This window comes from Mustelus asterias, chromosome 16 (genome assembly GCF_964213995.1).
Source record: "Mustelus asterias chromosome 16, sMusAst1.hap1.1, whole genome shotgun sequence".
Lineage (NCBI taxonomy): Eukaryota > Metazoa > Chordata > Chondrichthyes > Carcharhiniformes > Triakidae > Mustelus > Mustelus asterias.
The window spans coordinates 42,960,532-42,986,007 of NC_135816.1; the positions used below are offsets into that span (position 1 = coordinate 42,960,532).

At 47.1% G+C, this 25,476-nt stretch overlaps 1 protein-coding gene across 3 annotated transcripts in view; it reads left to right on the top strand.

Moving 5' to 3' along the window:
- sting1 (stimulator of interferon response cGAMP interactor 1) overlaps positions 1 to 18,938 on the top strand; it is a 39,608-nt gene extending 20,670 nt beyond the window's left edge. For all 3 annotated transcript variants that reach the window (XM_078231027.1, XM_078231028.1, XM_078231026.1), the window contains exons 5-7: positions 13,384 to 13,622; positions 13,911 to 14,097; positions 16,006 to 18,938. In XM_078231027.1, coding sequence (XP_078087153.1) covers positions 13,384 to 13,622; positions 13,911 to 14,097; positions 16,006 to 16,190 — 611 coding nt within the window. In that variant the 3' untranslated portion in view covers positions 16,191 to 18,938. The remainder of the gene's footprint in view (positions 1 to 13,383; positions 13,623 to 13,910; positions 14,098 to 16,005) is intronic.
- The last annotated feature ends 6,538 nt before the right edge of the window (positions 18,939 to 25,476 follow it).

Sequence of the window (25,476 nt, forward strand, 5' to 3'; positions counted from 1 at the left end):
TGAGTAAAGAGTTAACATCAGAAGGACATGATGCTCTTGTAATGATGATGTTACACCACATGATGGAGTAACAGAGATCTCGAGGAAGGAGAAGTTGCGATCTGATGCAAAGATCTTAAGAAGTATACTGTAGCTGTATATAAAAAGTTGTGGTTTTGATAAATGATAGTCTCAAGCAACTCACTTGAGGAAAGTCAAATCCCGAAGAACCCTATCTAGACCCCGAACACACAACAGAACATGGTGATAGCAGACAGCATGTAAATTACCCAGAAAAACTCCAAGTAGCAGCTACTGGTCTGGTAAGTCAAGCGGTCCTCAAAAGACAGACAAAAGGCACAGGTTCTGGACTCATCCAAAAGTCAGAGTATCACGGGTGCAGTAGATGAAAGCTGAGACACAGACCCAGATCCAGGCTGCAGTAAGAACAGACCGGAATCAACAAACAATACCGCTGAAGCAGCAGTTACTCCAGGACTTGGTATAAGCATAGAATCCTTGCTACCACTCCTAGAACCATACCGGGACGTTGAGGGCTCACAACCAACTCAGTACTGGGACAACAGGAGAAAGAGATTTTCCAGATATAGAATGCTTCTGGTTTGCACGAAAAAGATCAAAAGAATCAGGTCAGAATATTGCTCTGTGCAACTGGAGCTATTGCTGACAATGTCATAGCAAGGCAGGAAGTCAATGAGGCTTCAACCTCTTACAAAGATCTCCTGCAAACATTTGACTCATATTTCAGCATTCGCAAACATTTAGTCACAGAAAGAAAAATTGAACAGGGGAAAGCAAAGTTCTGCACGGGTTTGCAGAAAATTACAAGAATGGAATATTGAGGGATGAGTTGATTTGTGATCGAATAGTAGTTGGGGTTTCAGATGAGGTTTTATCAGATCTCTTGCAAGAGAAGACAAAATTCAATTCTAATCAAGGCAGTACAAATTGTGAGCTCAGAAAGCAAAATAGAGTGTTTGGTAGCAGGAAAGATGAGGGCCGGAATCTTATCACCGTTCATGCCAGCGGGATTTTCCCATCCCATTGCAGTGAAAGGAGATTTGGCTGGCTGATAAATGCTCCAACCTCAGAACAGAGGGAGCGTGGTGTGAACAACAGATCTCATGGAAACTAATGAGTGAGGCCATTCAGTAAATAGGCCAGAAGAGGGAATTATAGAGTCATAAAATCCTACAATGCAGAAGGAGGCCATTTGGCCTATTGAGTCTGCATCGACCACAATCCCACCCAGACCCTACTCCCGCAACCCCATGTACTTACTCTAGCTAGTCCCCCTGACACTAAGGGGCAATTTAGCATGGCCAATCCACCTAACCTGCTCATCTTTGGACTGTGGGAGGAAACCGGAGCACCCGGAGGAAACTCACGCAGACACGGGGGGAATGTGCAGACTCCGCACAGACAGTGACCCGGGTCCCTGGCGCTGTGAGGCAGCAGTGCTAACCACTGTGCCACCGTACCACCTAAAAGTGCACTCAAACAGAAGTCCACAAAAAAGCACTCCAATTGCCATCTTGAACTGCTCTCAATGTGGCAGGCAAAACCTTCACAAGCAAGAATAGTGCCCAGAAAATTGAACCTAGAACAGTACAGCACAGAACAGGCCCTTCGGCCCACGATGTTGTGCCGAGCTTTATCTGAAACCAAGATCAAGCTATCCCACTCCCTATCATCCTGGTGTGCTCCATGTGCCTATCCAATAACCGCTTAAATGTTCCTAAAGTGTCTGACTCCACTATCACTGCAGGCAGTCCATTCCACACCCCAACCACTCTCTGCATAAAGAACCTACCTCTGATATCCTTTCTATATCTCCCACCACGAACTCTATAGTTATGCCCCCTTGTAATAGCTCCATCCACCCGAGGAAATAGTCTTTGAACGTTCACTCTATCTATCCCCTTCATCATTTTATAAACCTCTATTAAGTCTCCCCTCAGCCTCCTCTGCTCCAGAGAGAACAGCCCTAGCTCCCTTAACCTTTCCTCATAAGACCTACCCTCCAAACCAGGCAGCATCCTGGTAAATCTCCTCTGCACTCTTTCCAGCGCTTCCACATCCTTCTTATAGTGAGGTGACCAAAACTGCACACAATATTCCAAATGTGGTCTCACCAAGGTCCTGTACAGTTGCAGCATAACCCCACGGCTCTTAAACTCCAACCCCCTGTTAATAAAAGCTAACACACTATAGGCCTAGAAGTAGGAGCAGAATGCCACAACTGTGGAAGAATAGGAAATTTTTTAATTGTCTGCTGATCTAAAACACATTCTGCAATAGGAAAGTAAACATATTAAAGCCAAACCGCATACAAGAAGTGGAAGAACCACAGAGAAAGAAAATAACTTGCCTACGGGAAGAAAATGAAACAGAAAATAAATTGTTGAATATTAAATTTGAAGTGGATGGACAGCCCACAGCATTTAAATTAGATACAAGGACAGGGATTTCTGTCTTATCCTTTGATATAATGTGGCTTAAGTACATTACACTACAGCCTTCATCTGTCAAGTTACAAGATTCAGGTGGAAGTCATGTGCCAACACATGGCAAAATTAAAGTACAAAGATGGAAAAAAATATTGAACCTCTGTATGCCATACAGAATCAAGAATCATAGAATCCCTACAGTACAGAAGGAGGCCATTCATAGAACATAGAACATTACAGCGCAATACAGGCCCTTCGGCCCTCTGTTGCGTCGACCTGTGAAACCAATCTAAAGCCCATCTAACCTACACTATTCCAATATCATCCATATGTTTATCCGATGCCCATTTAAATGCCCTTAATGTTGGCGAGTCCACTACTTTTGCAGGCAGGGCATTCCATGCCCTTACTACTCTCTGAGTAAAGAACCTACCTCTGACATCTGTCCAATATCTATCACCACACAATTTAAAGCTATGTCCCCTCATGCTAGCCATCACCATCCGAGGAAAAAGGCTCTCACTGTCCACTATATCTAATCCTCTGATCATCTTGTATGCCTCTATTAAGTCACCTCTTAACCTTCTTCTCTCTAACAAAAACAGCCTCAAATCCCTCAGCCTTTCCTCATGAGACCTTCCCACCATACCAGGCACCATCTTGGTAAATCTCCTCTGCACCCTTTCCAATGCTTCCACATCCTTCCTATAATGCGGCGACCAGAACTATACGCAATACTCCAAGTGCGGCCGCACCAGAGTTTTGTACAGCTGCAACATGACCTCATGGCTCCGAAACTCAATCCCTCTACCAATAAAAGCTAACACACCGTACGCCTCCTTAACAACCCTATCAACCTGGGTGCCAACTTTCAGGGATCTATGCACATGAACACCGAGATCTCTCTGCTCATCCACACTACCAAGTATCTTACCATTAGCCCAGTACTCTGTATTCCTGTTACTCCTTCCAAAGTGAATCACCTCACATTTTTCCGCATTAAACTCCATTTGCCACCTCTCCGCCCAACTCTGCAGCTTATCTATGTTCCTCTGTAATCTTCCGCACTGTCCACAACTCCACTGACTTTAGTGTCATCCGCAAATTTACTAACCCATCTTTCTACGTCCTGATCCAGGTCATACCCAAAACAGATCCTTGCGGTACACCACTAGTAACTGAACTCCAGGATGAACATTTCCCATCAACCACCACCCTCTGTCTTCTTACAGCTAGCCAATTTCTGATCCAAACCGCTAAATCACCCTCAATCCCATGCCTCCGTATTTTCTGCAATAGCCTACCGTGGGGAACTTTATCAAGCGCTTTACTGAAATCCATATACACCACATCAACTGCTTTACCCTTATCCAACTCTTTGGTCACCTTCTCAAAGAACTCAATAAGGTTTGTGAGGCACGACCTACCCTTCACAAAACCGTATTGACTATCCCTAATCAAATTATTCCTTTCTAGATGATTATAAATCCTGTCTCTTATAATCCTTTCCAAAACTTTACCCACAACAGAAGTAAGGCTCACTGGTCTATAATTACCAAGGTTGTCTCTACTCCCCTTCTTGAACAAGGGGACAACATTTGCTATCCTCCAGTCTTCTGGCACTAATCCTGTAGACAATGACGACATAAAGATCAAAGCCAAAGGCTCTGCAATCTCCTCCCTAGCCTCCCAGAGAATCCTAGGATAAATCCCATCCGGCTCACGGGACTTATTATTTTCACACTTTCCAGAATTGCTAACACCTCCGCCTTATTAACCTCAATCCCGTCTAGTCTAATAGCCTGTATCTCAGTATTCTCCTCAACAACATTGTCTTTTTCCTGTGTGAATACTGACGAAAAATATTAATTTAGCGCCTCTCCTATCTCTTCGGACTCCACGCTTAACTTCCCACTACTGTCCTTGACTGGCCCTAATCTTACCCTAGTCATTCTTTTATTCCTGACGTACCTATAGAAAGCTTTAGGGTTTTCCTTGATCCTACCTGCCAAAGATTTCTGATGTCTCCTCCTGGCTCTTCTTAGCTCTCTCTTTAGGTCCTTCCTGGCTAACTTATAACTCTCAAGTGCCCTAACTGAGCCTTCACGTCTCATCTTTACATAAGTCTCCTTCTTCCTCTTCACAAGAGATTCAACTTCTTTAGTAAACCACGGTTCCCTCGCTCGACCACTTCCTCCCTTCGGCCAAACAAGCCTGCCCTGACAGCAATCCCACCCAGGCTCTATCCCCGTAACCTCAGGTATTTACCCTGCTAATCCCCCTGACACTAAGGGGCAATTTAGCATGGCCTAGCAACCTAACCCATATATCTTTGGACTGTGGGAGGAAACCAGAGCACCGGAGGAAACTCACGCAGACACGGGGAGAGCATGCGGACTCCTCACAGACAGTCTCCCGAGGCCAGAATCGAACCCAGGTCCCTGGCACTGTAAGGCAGCAGTGCTAACCACTGTGCTACCATGCTGCCCCCTGCTAAGTCAGGAAAAATCTTTCTCACTTAGCAGAGAGAGGAAGATTAAAATTGAAGTTAGTCTAAGTTGATGCAGTTACTGATTAGCATTACAGCAGTACATTCAGGAATGATTTTTCAAGATTATTTACAGCTCAGGAAAGCTGAAGCGCCATATTGCTTCAAGAGCTCACGCTAAACCAATTTAGCCTTTCACACTGCGGAAACTCTCTCACCCGCTCTCGGACAAAGTCAAGGGTGAAATTGAGAACATGATTCAGTAAGAGGTTATCTCACTAATAGCCAAGTCAACAAAATGGTGTTCAAGGATGGTCACACTCCCAAAGCCAAATGGTTCAATTAGATCCCACATGGATTCAACTCACTTAAACAGATCAGTAGAATCAGTGAAATCCATCTGATGGGCTCAGTGGATGAAAGTCTTGCCAAACTAGCCTAGAGTCCTCTATTCACCAAATTGGATGCAAGCAGTGGACTTTGGCAGTTCCCTCTGGACAAAGTATCCAGATTGCTGATCATTTTATAACACTATTTGGTTGTTATTGCTTTAATAGATTACCACTCAGAATTGCATCCGCTCCTGCAGTTTTTCAGAGAACAATGCATCAAACCCTAAAAGGCACGGAAGGAGCGATATGTCATACGGACAGCATATTTGCATATCTGTCCATGAGAAAAGGGTATGGTTGCAGGGATATAGCAGTCTGAACAGTCTTGCAAGATGCAGGCCTCATATTGAGTTTGTTACATTGTACAATCCTCTGGAATAACAGTCGACCCACAAAAAACAAAGGTAATCAAAGAGTTTTCACAACCCAAGAACATTTCACAGGTCACTGAAAGTGGCAACGCAAGTGGAGAAGGTAGTCAAGAAGGCATACGGCATGCTTGCCTTCATTGGCTGGGGCATTGAGTTTAAAAATTGGCAAGTCGTGTTGTAGCCTTATAGAAACTTGGTTAGGCTGCACTTGGAATATAGTGTTCAATTCTGGTCGCCGCACTACCAGAAGAATGTGGAGGCTTTGGAGAGGGTACAGAAAAGATTTACCAGGATGTTGCCTGATATGCAATAGCTCTGAGGAGAGGTTGGAGAAACTTGGTTTGTTCTCACTGAAACGACAGAGGTTGAGGGGCGACCTGATAGAAGTCTACAAGATTATGAGAGGCATGGACAGAGTGGATACTCAGAAGCTTTTTCCCAGGATGGAAGAGTCAATTACTAGGAGGCATAGGTGCGAGGGGCAAGATGCGAGGCACAAGGTTTAAAGGAGATGTACGAGGCAAGTTTTTTATACAGAGGGTGGTGGGTGCCTGGAACTTGCTGCCGGGGGAGGTAGTGGAAGCGGATATGATAGTGACTTTTAAGGGGCGCCTTGACAAATATATGAATAGGATGGAAATACAGGGATATGGTCCTCGGAAGAGTAGGAGGTTTTAGTTCAGTCAGGTGGCATGGTCAGTGCAGGCTTGGAGGGCCGAAGGGCCTGTTCCTATACTGTAATTTTCTTTGTTCTTTGTTCATTACTGAACTTCAAAGATTCCTCGGGATGGTCAACCAACTTTTTTTATTTGTTCATTGGATGTGGGTGTCTCTGGTTAAGACAGCCTTTTTAATGCCCGTTCCTGATTGTCCTTGAGAAGGTGAGGGTGAGCTGCCTTTTTGAACTGCTGCAGACCGCGCGATATTGATACTCCCATAGTTATGTTAGGGGGAGGTTTCCAGAAGTCAGCGGCAGTGAAGGAACAGTGATTATAGATCCAAATCAGAGTGGTGTGTGGCTTGGAGGGAGCCTGCACGTGTTAATGTTCTAATGCATCTGCTGCCCAGGTAGGATTGGTGCAAGTTTGGAAGGTGCTGTTGAAGGAGCCTTGGTGAGTGGCTACAGTGCATCTTGTGGATTGAACACACTGCTGCCACTGTGTGTTAGTGGTAGTGAGTGGATGTTGAAGGTGTTGGATGGGGTATCAATCAAGCGGGCTGCTTTGTCCTGGATGGTGTCCAGCTACTTAAGTATTGTTGGAGCTGCACTTATCCAGACAGTGGAGAGTATTCCACCACACTCCTGACTTGTGCCTTGCAGATGGTGGACAGACTTTGAGAAGTCAGGAAGTGAGTTACTGTCCACAGCATGCCCAGCTTCTGATCTGCGCTGCTAGCCATAGTATTTGTATAGCCAATCCAGTTCAGTTTCTGGTCAATGGTAATCCCCAGGATGTTGATAATGGAGGATTCAGCAGCAGTAATGCCATTGAATGTCAAAGGGAGATGGTTGGATTCTCTTGTTAGATATGTCATTCTCTGGCATTTGTGTGGTGCGTGTGTAATTTGCCACTTATTAGTCCAAACCTAAATGTTGTCCAGGTCTTGCTGCATATGGGCATTGAATGCTTCAGTATCTGAGGAGTTGCGAATGGTGCTCAATGTTGTGAAATCATCAGTGAACATCCCCACTTCTGACCTTATGATGGAAGGAAGGTCATTGATGAAGCAGCTGAAAGTGGTTGGGCCCAGGACACTCCCCTGAGGGACTCCTGCAGAGATGTCATGGGACTGAAATGATTGACCTCCAGCAACCATAACTATCGTCATTTATGCTAGGTATCATTCCACCCAGCGGAGACTTTGCCCCTGATTCCCATTGGCTCCAGTGTTGCTAGGGCTGCTTGATGCCATACTTGGTCAAATGCTGCCTTGACATCAAGGCCAGTCACTCTCACCTCACTTCTGGCATTCAGCTCTTTTGTCCATTTTTGAACCAATACTGTAATGAGGTCAGGAGCTGAGTGGCGCTGGTGGAACCCAAATTGAGCTTTAATGAGCAGATTCTTGTTAAGCAAGTGCTGCTTGATAGCACTGTTGATGACTCCTTCCATCACTTTATTCTTGATCGAGAATAGACTGATAGGGTGATAATTGATTGGATTTGTCCTGTTTCTTGTATCCAGGATATACCTGGACAATTTTCTACATTGCCAGGTAGATGCCAGGTAGTAGCTATACTGAAACAGCTTGGCTCGGAGTGTGACATGTTCTGGAGCACAGTTCTTCGGTACTATTGCTGGAATATTGTCAGGGCCCATTGCCCTTTCAGTATCCAGTGCCTTCAGTTGCTTCTTGATATCACGTGGAGTGAATCGAATTGGCTGAAGATTGACTTCTGCTATGCTGGGGACCTCCAGGACGACCAAGATGAATCATTCACTCGGCACTTCTGATTGAAAATCGTAGCGAATGCTTCAACCTGATCTTTTGTGCTGATGTGCTGGGCTGCTCCATCATTGGGGATGGGAATATTTGTGGAGCCTCCTCCTCCAGTGAGTTGTTTAATTGTCCGCTACCATTCACGGCCAACTGTGGCAGGACTGCAGAGCTTAGATCTGATCCATTGGTTGTGGAATTCCTTAGCTCTGTCTATTACTTGCTGCTCATGCTGCTTGACACACAGGTGGTCCTGTTTGGTAGCTTCACTAGGTTGACACCTCATTTCTCGATATGTCTGGTGTTGCTCCTGGCTTGCCGTCCTGCACTCTTCATTGAATCAGGGTTGATCCCCTGGCTCGATCAATCATTTCAGTCCCAGGACATCACTGCAGGAGTCCCTCAAAGTAATATCCTGGGCCCAACCACCTTCAGCTGCTTCAGCCCGAGGAATCTTTGAATTTCAGTAATGAACAAAGAACAAAGAAAATTACAGCACAGGAACAGGCCTTCCGGCCCTCCAAGCCTGCACCGACCATGCTGCCTGACTGAACTAAAACCCTCTACTCTTCCGGGGGCCATATCCCTCTATTCCCATCCTGTTCGTGTATTTATCAAGGCACCCCTTAAAAGGTGGAGTGAGGGATATGCCGGGCCATGAGGTTACAGATTGTGGTTGGATACAATTCTGCTGCTGCTGATGGCCCACAGCACCTCATGGATGTCCAGTCTTGAGTTGCTAAATCCGTTGGAAATCTATTCCATTCTGCATGGTGGTAGTGTCACACCACACAATGGAGGGTATCCTCAATGAGAAGATGGGACTTTGTCTCAGACCTTAATATCTAGAGACTAGAATATGAGCAGATCAAAGTCATGTTTCAGCTGTGCATTGCCCTGGTTAGACCACACCCAGTGCACTGTGAGCAGTTCACTTAGGAAGGATATACAGGCCAAGGTGACCAACTTCTCCATTTTTATAGGATCATCCTGTAATTTAGCCATTTGTCCCATATCCTATTTTTAAAAATAATTTTGGGATCCATTTGTCGCCGATTTGGACTGCGGCAAATCTGGTAGACTGCTTGGAGTCTGCTCATGCAGCTGGATGTGATTCATGAGCACCTCCATTGCGCTCCCGCTGCCGGCCACTAGGAGGAGCCAGAACTCCAGGAGGGCAATCGAACTGGAAGATCCGAGGTTCACTTTCTACTTCCTTCATTTTATTGAGGAGATTATTATTGAACACCACTCCCAACTACCACCCCCTCCCACCCTCCCTCACCCACTATCTCACCATAACACCCGCCTGCCCCATCCCACCCAGCAACTGAGATGAAGAACTGGATATTACCACAGTTGGCACAAAATGCAAAAAGTAAATCAGAATCAAGGTATTAATTAGATGGTTCAAAGCTTGTGTTACGTCTGTCACAAGTTAGAAATGATCACACTTTAGATCATAATGCTGGAGCTTCTCCATGGCAAAGTGCATTTCTTTCAGTTCTCCATGTGGCGGCATAGTGGCACAGTGGTTAGCACTGCTGCCTCATAGCACCAGGGACCTTGGTTCAATTTTGACCTCAGATCACTGTCTGTGTAGAGTTTGCACATTCTCCCCATGTCTGCATGGGTTTCCTCCGGGTGTTCCGGTTTCCTTCCACAGTCCAAAAATGTGCGGGTTAAGTGGATTGGCCATGGTAAATTGCCACTTAGTGTCAGGGGGATCAGCAAGGTAAATGTGTGGGGTTACAGGGATAACGCCTTGGTGGGATTGTTGATGGTGTGGGTTTGATGGGCTAAATAGCCTCCTTCTGCACTGTAGAGATTCTATGTTCCATTCTATGTTCTATGTGGCTGGTGGACTAGTAGACTGATACATTGGGTTGAATTTTTCGGAACACCATGATCCCTGAAACGCATCCAGAAGATAGTACACACTGCAACCAGCGTACACCAGTTGTGGAGAGGATGGAAGTTCAGTATGTGTAAAGCACTATATAAGTATTAGTTAGTGTTCGATTAACAGAGGAAGAGCTGATCAAATAGAATGCTTAGTCCTGAAGGCTGCTGAGCTTCATAACTATTAATGCAGATGCGCTATTCCGGACAAATGGGGAATGCTCCATCACACTTCTGACATGTGTCATGGTAGTTAGTTGTGGACAGACTTGTGGTGTAAGGAAGTGTGTATTTTCTCCCCAAGTTTCTAACCTGCTTTAGTCATTTCTGGTCAGTGGTGACCCCCACCTGCCCACCCCTGGCATATTGACAGTGGGGAACTTTGCAACATTAATACCATTGAATATCAAGGGAAGGTCACTGAGTGTTCATTTATTGTTGATGGTCATTAGCTACTTTTGTGGTGCCAAGTTACATTCCACTTGTTAACCCAGACCTGGATTGGACTGCTTCATTACCTGATTATTAAGAATTGAACTGAGCACTTCACAATCATCAGTGAACAGCCACACTTCTGACATCCTGCTGGAGGGAAGGTCATTCATGAAGCAGCTGAATATATTTGGGTGTAGGTTACAGTCCTGAAGAACCCTTGCAGAAATTTCCAGGAGCTGGGATGATTGGATCCATCAACCACAACTATCTTCCTTTGTGTCAGGTATGACTCCAGACCATCTCCATTGGGTTTGCTTTTACCAAGTTTCCTTGGCACCACATTAGGCTAAATGCTGCCATGATGTAAAATGTCGTCATTCTCGCATTGCCTTGCATCCAAATCTATAATGAGGTGTGGAGTCCACAGTAAGAAGTTTAACAACACCAGGTTAAAGTCCAACAGGTTTATTTGGTAGCAAAAGCCACACAAGCTTTCGGAGCTCCAAGCCCCCTCGTCAGCCCCTGAAGAAGGGGCTTGAAGCTCCGAAAGCTTGTGTGGCTTTTGCTACCAAATAAACCTGTTGGACTTTAAGAACATAAGAACATAAGAAATAGGAGCAGGAGTAGGCCATCTAGCCCCTCGAGCCTGCCCCGCCATTCAATAAGATCATGGCTGATCTGACGTGGATCAGTACCACTTACCCGCCTGATCCCCATAACCCTTAATTCCCTTACCGATCAGGAATCCATCCATCCGCGCTTTAAACATATTCAGCGAGGTAGCCTCCACAACCTCAGTGGGCAGAGAATTCCAGAGATTCACCACCCTCTGGGAGAAGAAGTTCCTCCTCAACTCTGTCTTAAACCGACCCCCCTTTATTTTGAGGCTGTGTCCTCTAGTTTTAACTTCCTTACTAAGTGGAAAGAATCTCTCCGCCTCCACCCTATCCAGCCCCCGCATCATCTTATAAGTCTCCATAAGATCCCCCCTCATCCTTCTAAACTCCAACGAGTACAAACCCAATCTCCTCAGCCTCTCCTCATAATCCAAACCCCTCATCTCCGGTATCAACCTGGTGAACCTTCTCTGCACTCCCTCCAATGCCAATATATCCTTCCTCATATAAGGGGACCAATACTGCACACAGTATTCCAGCTGCGGCCTCACCAATGCCCTGTACAGGTGCATCAAGACATCCCTGCTTTTATATTCTATCCCCCTCGCAATATAGGCCAACATCCCATTTGCCTTCTTGATCACCTGTTGTACCTGCAGACTGGGCTTTTGCGTCTCATGCACAAGGACCCCCAGGTCCCTTTGCACGGTAGCATGTTTTAATTTGTTTCCATTGAGATAGTAATCCCATTTGTTATTATTTCCTCCAAAGTGTATAACCTCGCATTTATCAACGTTATACTCCATTTGCCATATCCTCGCCCACTCACTCAGCCTGTCCAAATCTCTCTGCAGATCTTCTCCGTCCTCCACACGATTCACTTTTCCACTTATCTTTGTGTCGTCTGCAAACTTCGTTACCCTACACTCCGTCCCCTCCTCCAGATCATCTATATAAATGGTAAATAGTTGCGGCCCGAGTACCGATCCCTGCGGCACGCCACTAGTTACCTTCCTCCAACCGGAAAAACACCCATTTATTCTGACTCTTTGCTTCCTGTCGGATAGCCAGTCCCCAATCCACTTTAACACACTACCCCCAACTCCGTGTGCCCTAATCTTCTTCAGCAGCCTTTTATGGGGCACCTTATCAAACGCCTTTTGGAAATCCAAAAACACCGCATCCACCGGTTCACCTCCATCAACCGCCCTAGTCACATCTTCATAAAAATCCAACATGTTCGTCAAGCACGACTTTCCCCTCATGAATCCATGCTGCGTCTGATTGATCGAACCATTTCTATCCAGATGCCCTGCTATCTCCTCTTTAATAATGGATTCCAGCATTTTCCCTACTACAGACGTTAAGCTGACCGGCCTTTAACCTGGTGTTGTTAAACTTCTTACTGTGTTTACCCCAGTCCAACGCCGGCATCTCCACATCGTGTGGAGTCCAGTCATCTTTATCGAAGGCAAAAATGAACAAGGTGGGCCCTTCCCTATTTGCTACTTAAACTGACATTACAGGATTTCTGACTAAGATGTTGAACTGGCATAGGAATTGAGGAAGATCATTTGAGCTTTGTGAAGTAACAATGGTCGTTCAGGAGATGGTTCCCCTTTAGGGCCAATCACCAAACTTTTAATCTAAGAGGAAGATGATCTAGCAGTTTAAGGAGCAGCACATAAGTGGCACTTCAGTATGCTTCACTCCCCCTTCCTCCTGTTTTCGAAGAAAGCAATTGAATCCTCGACATATGAGAGGTTCTCCTCGAGCTTATTAAAGTGGCCACTTTAGAGTTGTGAACCTGGCAATAACATTCAGCTGGCTGCTTAACTGGAGACTGTTATAGTCCAATTCAATCAACATTTCAGAAACATTTTTCTATTAGGAAGCAATGTACAGCAGTCACAATCAGGATACCGAGCCAAATCTCATCTGTTTGGGAAGTCAGTTAATTCAGGATTGAATAGGTACTGAATTTGTGAACTGTTACACTACACCGTGCAGTGCATTTACTCATCGAGGCCATGTTAAATTTTTATTAGGAGGCTACTCTGAATTTAAAATGCTTTCTCTTTACCTGCAATAACAATATATCAAAATAGTAAAAAAGCATGTTGCATGGATAGCACTAATGTCAGTGTTGTTAATGGTAGTTGTAAAACTTAAGTGAAATAGTCAAATTGAAGACTACACTTTAATGCTGAAGTTAAAATTCCAAAAATTCCTTCACACTGTTTATATTGGGTTACTGTTTAAGTTAACAATGTATTTTGCATTTATCAGATCTGGAAGAAGGAATAAAGAAATACCAGTGCTCTGTTGAAAATCTACCAGATTACAAAGAAAATTGGAAGTTGTACATTCTAATCCCATTCAGCTGTAAGATTCATGACAAACTGGAAAAGGTGGACGATAGGATTGAATTCTTTGGAAACCTACCGGAACTCCGTATTGACAAAGCTGGGATTAAAGAAAGAAGTTACAAGAACAGTATTTATACCATTTATGATCAAAAGGACAGGGTAAAGTTTGCATTTCTTAATGACTGAAGATTATCTTTTGTGTTCTAGAAATGAATTTCATAAAATGTTCAAGGTCAGTGTTTTATGGAGTTGCACAACAAGATCAGTTTCAAGACAGTTCGAGATTTTTTGATAGTGTGTGTTCTAAAAATTAAAGTTCAGATAAACAAGTGTACAGCTATTTAAACTATAGTACAAACTGTCTACAGAGAGCAATTTCATTATCTTTTGCTCCTTCAATTTACCTTCAACCATAACACTAATACTCCATCCCGCTCCCTGTCATAGCCTCATCATTGTGTCCTTGAATACGCCACACCACTGCGATCCCTGTTTGAAATGTCCAATGATGCCACTGCAACCTTTAGTAAAGAACAGCGTCTCGAGCAGGCCAAATTGTTCTACACCACTTTAGAGAATATCCTGGACAACTCTCAAGAGTGTACAGGTTACTTCAGATTAATTCCGTATGACGGTATGTATGAATATTCATTTCTGCACTTGTTTGGTTGTGATTGACATGATTTGCTTTTCAGAAGAACCTGTGAATCCATTTGAGACATTCATTATATAACTTGTATAGAATGTTTAGAGCAGCGTATAAATAGGTGCAAAGCTCAATTTTTCATCAATCTTCAACATGCAAAAAGTTTCTTCCACATGCAGGGAAGAGACATTAGTCCAATACTAATCATGAAATGTGTGCAGAGGTTCACTGCCCAAGTATTCATTCTTCTGTTTTTTTTAAAGAATACCCACACATTTGCTGTACTTCTGACTGGTACATTTGTCCACTTCTGATACAGTCTTTATCATCCAAATAATAACATCAAGGAGGGAATTTTCCGGTCGTTCACGACCAGCAGGGTTTTCTGGTCCTGTTGCAGTGAATGGCAATTTGGCTGACTGCCAAATTCTTGCTCACAGCAGCGGTGGGACATGAACGGTCGAAAAATTCCAGCCCAGATGTTCACAGATTTAGAATCATATCTAAGAGAAGACTTGTTCTTTAGATGATCAGGGCTGTATTTTCCCTTCCTGACACTGAGCAAACCCACATCAAATGGAGTAAATGGGAAGTATGTAGCGCCAGTGTTTCCATAGAATCCCTACAGTGCAGAAGAAGGCCCATTGAGCTGCACCAACAACAATCCCACCCAAGTTCTATCCCCATAACCCCTGTTCATCCCCCTGACACCAAGGGGCAATTTAGCATGGCCAATCCATCTAACCCACACATCTTTGGATTGTGGGAGGAAACCGGAGCACCCGGAGGAAACCCACACAGACACGGGGAGAATGTGCAAATTCCACCCAGACAGTGACCAAGGCTGGAATTGAACCCGGGTCCCTGGCGCTGTGAGGCAGAAGTGCTAACCACTCTGCCACCATGCCACCCAAAAAAAGGATGGTGGTGGAGAGGATCATTGACTTGCTGAAGATGAGGTTCCGACAATGCCTGGACTATTCTGGGGGTGCCCTGCGATATTTGCCAGGGAAAGTGTTGCTCATTGTCATTGTCCGCTGTGGTCTTCACAATTTCACCCTCTTAATGAGGGGAGCCACTGGATCAGGAAGATGCTGAGGGCAGTACAGCTACCTCAGATGAGGAAATTTAAGTTTATTAGCGTCACAAGTAGGCCTACATTAACACTGCAAAGAGGTGAAAATACCTGATTCGCCACACTCCAGCGCCTGTTCAGGTACTGGTCTCCAATAGTCCTCCCACTGCCAGTGACATAGACACTCCCTGCCTCCACCTTCTGCTCCAGCAAGTGTGGTGTGCCCTCTCGACTGTGCACTACCAACTGAATCTATGTGCTATTGCCCACTCACATGCCAGTCTCTATGTTGGTTCTTGGTTCTGAGAGGGTGTGCTGTGAGTACATCTTCCATGGTTGCCTGCTCCGGTGTCAACGGAGGGCCATCGACCTCCTGGCTGGCCCGGGTGGATGGCTGATGTGAGGGATGAAAACAATTAGCCGGTACTATTAGTAATATCACATAGTAAATTTTCACAACAAGCTGTCCAGTGCAACTCATATCAATGGCTCTGTGATAGTTGATGGCAAGTAAAGCCAGGTGAGTAGGCTTCAGTAAGGAGGAGAAAGGCTATCTGTTAATCAAATTTCTATTAGTACGGAAGTGCCAATGGATTCATCCACAATGGAGTCATTGATAGTAAGGGAATTGTTAATGAGGTTGCAAACCTGTTAGATGCAGGCAGTAGATTGCAATACTACAAAATACACCAAATGGAAGGTGTTTTTCCATTGAATTAACATATCTTAGTGTATGCTGCAAGAATCAACAGTCCCTTGATGATTATTTTACATTTTTTTAAGATTCTCTTCAGTATAATTCTGAACATTTAATATTGCAGATGATGTAGAAGAAGGAAACACGGATTCACACTTTTTGTCTACAACGATTCTTAAGCACTTGGTGCAAGAGAGAACGGAATATACTGTCCCAGAACAATCCACTTGGGATGAAACTTTAACTGAGGACCAATTATTGATCAGCAGGAGTGACGATCCACTGACTTTACAAAGTATAAATCGTTAAATGTTGTATCTTTACATTATGTTATTTTCCAATTCTCCTTGGTACTTTACTTCAAGATTACATTGCTGGACGGTATGATTGAGATTGAAATGGAATATCAAATTCAAAATGACCTGTATCAATCAAATTTCTGCATTGCTCCAGGGAACACTTATCCCACCTAATCTAGAGGAAAGCCTTTTTACAGTGAGACTAGTTTTGTTTTATATGATGATGGTACTGCACTGAGGATAGCAAATGGCTGGTGGTAGTCATTTTTATAGTGGTGATAAACTCCATCCTTGAAGCTTTAATAGTGTATGCAAGCTAGTAGAACTTCACAATTAAACTTATTACCTTACTAACTACTAGTAATTATTTCTAATATTTAACACGTAGTTCATTTTGTTTTGCTTACTGTATAGCTTCAGTATGTTCTAAAACTAGGGTCATAAATAAATGAAAGCCACTACGTAATGGGGAGTTACATAAGTGCATGCCTTAGAAAGGAACAGAATGTGGGCTGAATAACAACACACTCCTAAACTGGGAACATTCCTGACCTCTGGAGACGTATTATTGGATGTGGTGACATTGGGTCACACTCCCGATGTCAACATGTCAGTTTCATATAATACAGCAGACAGGTGGGTTGAATATTGGGAAATTTAAATGTCATTTAAATTTCATTTGTGAATATTTAAGGTAGTTAACAGCCTAACTGATTGTTATAATATGGTGTTTCAGTAATAATAAGCCTGTCGAGTCTGATTTACACCATGTGGGGTACCTGTTTTTTTTGCGAGCAAGCTTGTTAGGGCGGGTTTGAAAGTTTCAGCTGATCCTGAGAGTGATTTTAACTGTTCGGAGATCTGTAACTTCCTTCAAGGAGCAGAGTTTCCATTTCAAACTTACATTAACTAAAGGCCATTTACCCACCTGCTGAATGCTCTGCTGAACGTTCTTGTCCATCATCCAGGGCTATGAAGTAGCTGGGGGAAATGGGCATTGGAGACAACCTCCAGTGAAGAGGAGAGTGAGAGGAAGAAGGGCAGAGTTGGAGGTTCAGGGTGCACTGGTGATGCATGAAAGAGTGAGAGTTGCACCCAGACTCTGAGGGCCACAGATGTGTCATACATTCTTAGTACAGATGCAGAAACTCCTCGAGTACACAGAAAAGACTGAGTGATCTGAAGATGTCAGAGGCTCAATGCAAGAGAAAGTTCATGCTATCGAGAGCGACAGTCGTATCACAGTATAACAGACTCGCAGGGAAGATTTCCTTCAACTGTGTTGGGGGCACTTGATGTCTGTAGCTCTGCTGTGCTCAACCTTTTGCCGACAGTGCTCCGAAGAGTGGATGATCGCAATGCACATGACCTGGATGGCCGGAGCACGCAGCCCCTCTGGTATACCCACTGAATCTTCACAAACGTTGCGTTGGACATTCAGCATCTGCTGCCTTACGGACAACTCAAAGGTTCATCATCTGACTTGGAATCAGTCTCTGGATCACCCCAGACACTCCCCTAACTGCCCCAAGGTCTGTTGTATCACACTCTCTGGCAGCTCCATGTACAAAGTGAAGTGCCCTCACCAGTCTGTGCATGTCATGGATCCAACGCGCAAATCCCTGCCAAAGTGCCAGCAGCTGCGATGGCATATGGATGGGGAGAGAGGATAAGACTCTGCGTCTTCTGAGGGTTCGAAGTCCAGAACTAGGGGTCACAGTCTAAGAGTAAAGGGGTAAGCCATTCAGGACTGAGATGAGGAAAAACTTCTTCACTCAGAGAGTTGTGAACCTGTGGAATTCTCTACCACAGAAAGCTGTTGGGGCCAATTTGTTAGATATCTTCAAGAAAGAGCTGTACATGGCCCTTGTGGCTAAAGGGATCAAAAAGTATGGAGAGAAAGCGGGAGTGAGATACTGTAAGTGTATGATCAACCATGATCATCTCTACATCATGATCATATTGAATGGTGGTGCAGGCTTGAAGAGCTGAATGGTCTACTCCTGCACCTATTATCTATGTTTCTATGTAAATGGCAGCACGGCTTCTGGATTAGGGACCGTGGAAGAGAGACATAAGTAAGGGGGTCAGTGGACATCAGGCCTGGCCACATCAGTGCAAATTCACTGAGTTCTGCAGCATTGCTCATGTCCAACATGAGAGATGGGACGATGCAGACACAATGTATGCTTTTACCAACATCTGAAACTTCTCATTATGACGTTTGTCAGAATTTGTGTCTGAATTAGGTTCATTGCATCATGCCAAACCTCCATCCACCTCCCACTTGCTCTCTCCCCTGTTCTATCTGTGTCTTTTACCATCTCATCTCTGCCAATGGTCCTGGATGATTCTGTGACACTGAGGTTCAACACCTCCCCTTCAAATGGGCAAGGGGGAACTGGGTTTGGAACACACCCAGCAGTCCGGCCTCACTTTCGGACATTGTGGGCTTGCTTCTCCTGAAATGATATGTAAGACTGCACTCATTAGCAACTTCACATTTTTAATGGCATGTCGCCAATCCTTTATTAGAAAAATAAGTGGCAGCCTGTATTCTGCTCATGCCTTATCTGCAGTCTGCCAGCACCTCATACTCCAACCGGACCAAAGCTTTAAGAGCACACTGACTTTCTTGCTGATAACTAAATCTTAATTGAATCATGCTGCATTAAAGTTCCAGCCTAATTTACTTTCCTCCTGCCTTTCTGTCCGCACCCTGAAGCACACTGGTATAAAATTGCACATACTGATGGTGGAGGCATCCTGGATGCCTCCTGGACACTCCTGGATGAGTACATGGGGCTTAATGGGATGGAGGGTTAGAGGTAGGCCTAAAAGGTAGGGATATGCTCGGCACAACTTATGGGGCCAAAGGGCCTGTTTTATGCTGTAGTTTTCTATGTTTCTATACTGAAGCCTTGCCCTTATCCTCATGAGGTCATTGAACCTCGTGTGACATTGAGACCAGGTTCTCCTCACCAACCCATCACTGCTGACCGCCTCAGCTACCTCCTCCCAGGCAGCACGAGTTTGGCTCAGCTTTCTCCTTTCCCCACTGGCTTGGATCATGCCAGTTGGACACCGCACACAGGAGAGGCCCTGAGGCTTGGCCCTTCTCCCCCTGCCTCTCCCTTTGCTCCAATAACTCAGACACTTCTGGAGGGAACAATGCAGCAAGTAAACAACTTCCCTGTGCAAAAAGATGTGGAAAACTTGTTCAGGTTCTAAAAGAATGCCACCTCTGCTGATTGGGTCGGATGAAGGCCACAAACCCAACCTGTAAATTCAAGTGCCCCAATTAGCGCGTCATCGAGCGCGTTTCGGAAGTGGACCTGGAAGTTGAACGGTCACCGACTTCCAGGTGCGGAAGCTGCGCTTGGCACTACAGCACATTATTCAGCCCATTCTAAGTGTTGAATTTACATGAAAACTGGAGTAATTCATTTTTTTCAGTGGGAGCTCAGACAAGAATCTCCCACAATCTGTGCACTGCAAAGGCCACCAATGTGAATAGCATCAAATTTCAGGGTTGGGGCCTATTCCCTGCTGGAGAGGCTGAAATCAGTGCTTTGAGCGGGGCCACTGCGCATGTGCTGATCTGTCAGCGCCGAGACCCGGTGCATGGCCCCACACTGACAGCCTCCCTCTTTGCTGGCTAGTTCGATTGCTGGCCTGCCCCAATGCTGGCTCTCCGACCCATCCCCCCCCCCCCCCCAAAGCCCAATTACTGGCCCCTGACCATTCCTGGTCCCAGCCCCAACCACCCCCCACCCCCCCCCGCCCATCCCAACCCACCCCACAGTCCCGATCCCCCGTGCCGCCGACCCACCCCCCCTCCCCAGCAGCCAATATTATCAAGGCACCTCAGGCATACTCTCTTCCACCTTCTTCCGTCGGGAAAAAGATACAAAAGTCTGAGGTCACGTACCAACTGACTCAAGCACAGCTTCTTCCCTGCTGCCATCAGACTTTTGAATGGACCTACCTTGTATTAAGTTGATCTTTCTCTACACCGTAGCTATGACTGTAACACTACATTCTGCACTCTCTCATTTCCTTCTCTATGAATGGTATGCTTTGTATAGCACATGAAACAATACTTTTCACTGGATACTGATACATGTGACAATAATAAATCAAATCAAATCAAATTACACTTTCAGGTGTGCTAACCATTGGATCCCTACACTTATTTTATTTGTAGTCACACCCTCCTGTCCCTGACCACTTAAATCAAATCAAATCACTTCTTCAGCGCTCTGTTAACTCTGTTTCTTAGAAACATTGGGTGGAATTTTACGACTTCATTGCGCCCGTTTTGCAGCAGGAAAAAGTTGTAAAATTGGGAGTGATGCGACCGGCGGGTATGGCACCCGTTTTCGCGCCCATTTCCATTTTACTAAGAAAAAGAATCAGCACTATCAGGACCCTGCCCAAAGTGGGCAAAACATCAATTTGCATTTTTTTGCATTCATCACAATGGTGGGGGGTGGGGGTGGTTTTGTTTTGTGGCAGCCATGTTGCGTTTCGGGTCGGGGGGAGGCCTCCGAGTGTGTTGGGGATGTGGTGGCTGTTGTTAATGGGGTCCGACTACGGCCTTTCCTGACAGTCCCGGGTCAGATCAGTGACCTCAGGTCTTAGTGCTGACTTTGGGTCCTAGTGCTGACAGCAGCAAGCACTGTTGCTGGTGGGGGATGGGCTGGAAACTCTCTGAAGTGACAGTGCTGTAGCTTCAGGGCTTGTCAGGCAGCACTGTCTGTGGCCACTACAGCATGGGTTCTGGGTGTGTGTTTGTGATTGGGGGGGGGCTGTGTTTGCCATTCTGGGATATGTGGGGGGGTATGGGGAGTGTGTGTTGTGAGGGGGTGTATGGGGAGTGTGTGGTTTAGGGGGGTTGTGGGGGGTTATGGGGAGTGTGTGTTGCTGGGGGGGTATGGGGAGTGTGTGTTGCTGGGCTGGGGGCGAGCAGAGGTCTTTAACCTTTCCATCTGTCTCTCCCCTTCCCCAAATCCACACCCATTTTCAGATTGACAAGATGGGTTTTTGTAGTGCAACCGATCGATCTTGCTGTTCTTTGGGTTGCTGCTGGAGCTGAGGAGGAGGAGCAGGAGGAAGAATTGTGGGCAGAGGAGGCCGAGGCCCTACCACTCACAGAAGTAGAGGGAGATGGCTGCCGAGGGCAGGATGTGGACGCCATTTGCCCCAAGGGGGTGGGGGGCGGGGGAGGGCGGGAAAAGGAAGGAGCAGGGACTCCGGTAGTTCTGCACTCGAGTGTTAGACATCGCATGTCACCGATGGCTTCAGCTCCGAAAGGTGACAATGCGACACCCGTGCCATTTGTTGCAGGACCTGGCACCTCAGGGCAGGGGGTCACCCACTCCCGGTGGCTTGAAAGTGATGGCAGCCTTAAACTTTAATGCCACCAGGTTCTTCCAGACTACCAGTGGAGACCTTTGTGGCATTTCCCATTCATCCATCCACAAGTGTGTGAAGGAGGTCACGGATTCCCTGTATGCCGGGGCTGGCCAGTATATTAAATCTGACCTGGACCAGGCCCAGCAGGAAGCCCGGGCTGCAGGATTCGTGGCCATCGCAAGGATGCCAAATGTGCCAGGGACTATAAACTGCACCCACATCACCATCAAGGCCCCGGTGGAAAATCCAGAAAGATTCATGAACAAAAAGGGTTTCCACTCAATAAATGTGCAATTGGTGTGTGACCATCAGCTGAACATCATGCATGTCTGCGCCAGACACCCCGGCAGCGTGCATGACAGCTTTATATTGAGTAATTCCAATGTCCCAGAGGTCATTGAGGAGGAGCCCAGGGTGCAGGGATGGCTCATGGAGGACATGGGGTACTCGCTTCGGACTTGGCTGATGAAGCCTGTGTGGAGGCCTGAAACTGAGGTGGAGACTCTGTATAATGAGGCCCACGTTACCACCCGTTCAATAATGGAGCGGTGCATAGGGCTCCTCAAAATGGTTCAGGTGCCTGGACTGCTCTGGCGGGGCCCTCAAATATAGCCCCCTGATATCACCCCGCATTGTGGTGGCGTGCAATGCCCTACACAACCTGGCACAGCAGTGAGGAGACCGTTTGGAAGAGGAGGACGTGGAGGTCGACCAGCCGAGCTGGGGAGGAGGCTGCCCAACAGGAGGAGGAGGAGGAGGAGGATGATGATGAGGAACACCACCCAGGTGCCGGAGGACTGAGGCAGCAAGGGTCAGGCATGCCAGAACGGCGAGGGAGCCCCTAATCACTGCTTTGATCACTAGGGGCTGTGTTGCCGCATGTGGGTCCCATTCCCCCCCAGCCCCCCCCCCCCCCAGTGCAATCCTACAATCTCCTGCAACATTGTAACACCAGAGTGGTGGGCCTGGGTCCACTGTGTTAACGAGTTTCTGTGGCAGGCAGGAGGGTGATGACAACTCCTTATGCACCATTGTGATGATGCCCTGATGCAAACTAGTCTGACTCCTACCTCCACATGCACGCTGGCACCTGGGCCCACATCTGGGTGGTGGGTAAGTGAGCACTAAACCCCCATGCAGGGCCCTGGGCATGTGGGGTAGCGTGGAGGAGGAGGTGAGGGGGGGGGAGGGGAATCTCTCCTGGGTTCTGGGAATGCCATGGCAGATGCTGTAAGTCGCTACCAATGCATGCCACCCGCTGTAGCCAATTCTTTGAGGGCTTGATTTTCTCAGTAGCAGTGCATTGAGGGGCCTCCCCCACTGACATCAACATGCAGGGTCCCTCTGGCAATCGTCAGGGTAAGTACAGTCCTGGTAGGGACTAATCAGAGACAAATTAGTCACAGGTGTGGGGTGAAATAACATTTATTGGTGCCAATAAAAGTGCCTTCAAAATAAGTGATAATATAAAAACATGTGAACGTGAGACTTTAAAGTGCCTAAATATTCTATCCAACTAGTGTTTCCTTTCACCTGTGCCATCTTAGTGCAGCTCCAACTTCTTAACTTTACATGGCCAACCACTATGTCTCAGTGTCTCTCCAGGTTGTTCATCGGAGTTGGAGGTGGCCAACTGCCTACCGTGCCCCCTGGCCTGTGATGCCCTTGGTGGGCATCCTCTGAAAGGCCTGGACCTTGAAGGCCCTGGCTGGCTTCCAGTTGTCAGGACGTATCCATGACACCCTCTTCATCCTGCTGCTCCTGAGGTGCCAAGGTATCAGGAATGGGGGAATCAGAATGTGCAGCCACAGCCGTAATCTCCTGAGTAAAAGGCCCCGACATGGTCTCAAGCCCTTCCTCCTCCCTCGGGATTCCTGTGGGCCCCTGGGTCACTCCATGGGATGGCGGTGCTTCTGCAGTGAGCTCCAGAAGCTCTGACGTGATCTGGCACTGCCGGAGGACCACCTGCATTCTTGCCATGGTGGCCGAACCCTCTGCGATGGCGCTCTGAGTCGGGGGCCACCTATCAATGGCATCAGCAAGTACTCTCTGAGACTGGGCCATGCTCTGTGAGTGGGCCACGTTCTCAAGGACTGCAGCCATAGCCCGGTGGCTCAGCACTGTCCTGCTGGGTCTCCTGCAAGCTCTCGAGCCTCTCAGCCATGGACCAAAAAATCTTGAGAAGCCTGTTGAGGCTCTCAGCTGTGGCCGGCTGTGACTCGGCTGTGGTCCTCTGGGACTCCGCTGTGGCCTGCTGTGGCTTGGCCATTGCTTGGAGCCTGCCACTCATGGTGAGGATTGCCTGCCCTAGGCTTTCCACTGTGGATGCCACCCTTGCAGTGTTGGCCTGGGAACTACACAAGATAGGCAATAACTGGTCCAGCTGAAAGCTTTGGGACTCCTCCCAAAAGCCTCACAGTAGGTCCAGTGTGGCCGGCAGCCCCTCCTGCATTCCCTGGCTCTGTTGCTGCATCTCCAGCAGCTGAGGGAGAAGTGATCTCAGAGGCCCAGCATGTAACCTAGGGACAGCTGAGTCCTCGCCTCCGACAGGCGCCTGCGTGCCAGAGGTCTTGAACGTTCCTTCCTCCACTCGATGTACATCAAGATGCCTTGCCACTAACTTGACCCACCGATGTGAGAGTCTCTGGGATGGTGAGTTGCGAGGTGGAAGCTGACACAAACTGGTGCCGGCCTCAGAGGTCCCTTCATCCGCTTCCTCCGAGGAGTCCTCCGAGCTGTCAGGAGCAGGATGGATGGGAGCAGCAGTGGGGGCCACAATGCCAGATGGCCCAGGCATGCCGGGGTCCCTTCCTGCAGTACAGGTTAAGTGCAAGGGAGGTAGAAGAATCTGGGCTGCATGCAACTTACTTAAGATATCTCCAACGAGTTACGGATTGGCAGGTGCTCACTTCTATGCTCCAGCCCAATTATGCTGTCACTGATGGTTGCCATCCTCTCCTCTCCTGCAAGCTCCAGTGCCCGCTCCGCAAAGGGGTTGAGGACCCGAATCTCAGACACACCATCCCCTGTCTTTGCCTCTCCCGGCGTTTATGGGCATTCTTCTCCTGTGAGGACAGAAGGAGCCATGTAAAATCTGATGGCACGAGTCCTGCAGGGCATTGGGGGTGGAGGGAGGTGCTTGGGGGTCAGGGGCTGGAAGCATCCAGGGCGCTGGGGATGGGGGAATCTGGGGTCATTTAGGGGGAAGATGCTAGATGAGGTTAAACACTCACACTTGCTGCCCGGATTAGGTCATTCTGTTTCTTGCAGCACTGCTTCCTGGTTCTCTTGGCCAGTGCCCTGGCACTAACCCGTGCTGCCACTGCCTCCCAGGCTGCATTTCCATCCTTTCCCCTGGGACGGCGTCCTGCTGAGAGTAAGAGGGTATCCCGCCTTGTCTCCACCGACTCCAGCAACTTGGCCAGGTGAGCATCTGAAAAGCAAGGAGCTGTCTTCCTGGAGGCCATTTCTTCCTGCACTGCCTGCCTGTCTGTCCATCCTTGGGGGTCTTTTTGGAGCTTGTTCCTTGTTAGGGCAGATCAGCTGCAGCCAGTTTGGGCGAATCATGCATCCGTTTGAGAATTCCTGCGAGTTTAATGCAGTTTGCCTTGTTACCATGGAGGGGAAGCCAAGTCAGCACTTGCAGGTGTGAAAATGGAAGAGGAGCTGGAATTTGTGCCTCTGTGATGATTGGAGGTAGGGGGGAGAGAGGGTCATGTCTGTCAGTCATCGGGGCAGTGGGGGGAGGGGGGGGGGGAGGGAGTGGGGGGGGGGAGTGGGAGTGGGGGCGGGGGCGGTGATGAGGGGGCCATGTGCAAGTGGGTTTGGAGGTTGGGGACATAAGGGGGTCAGTAATGTTGGGGGAGTCTCTGATATCC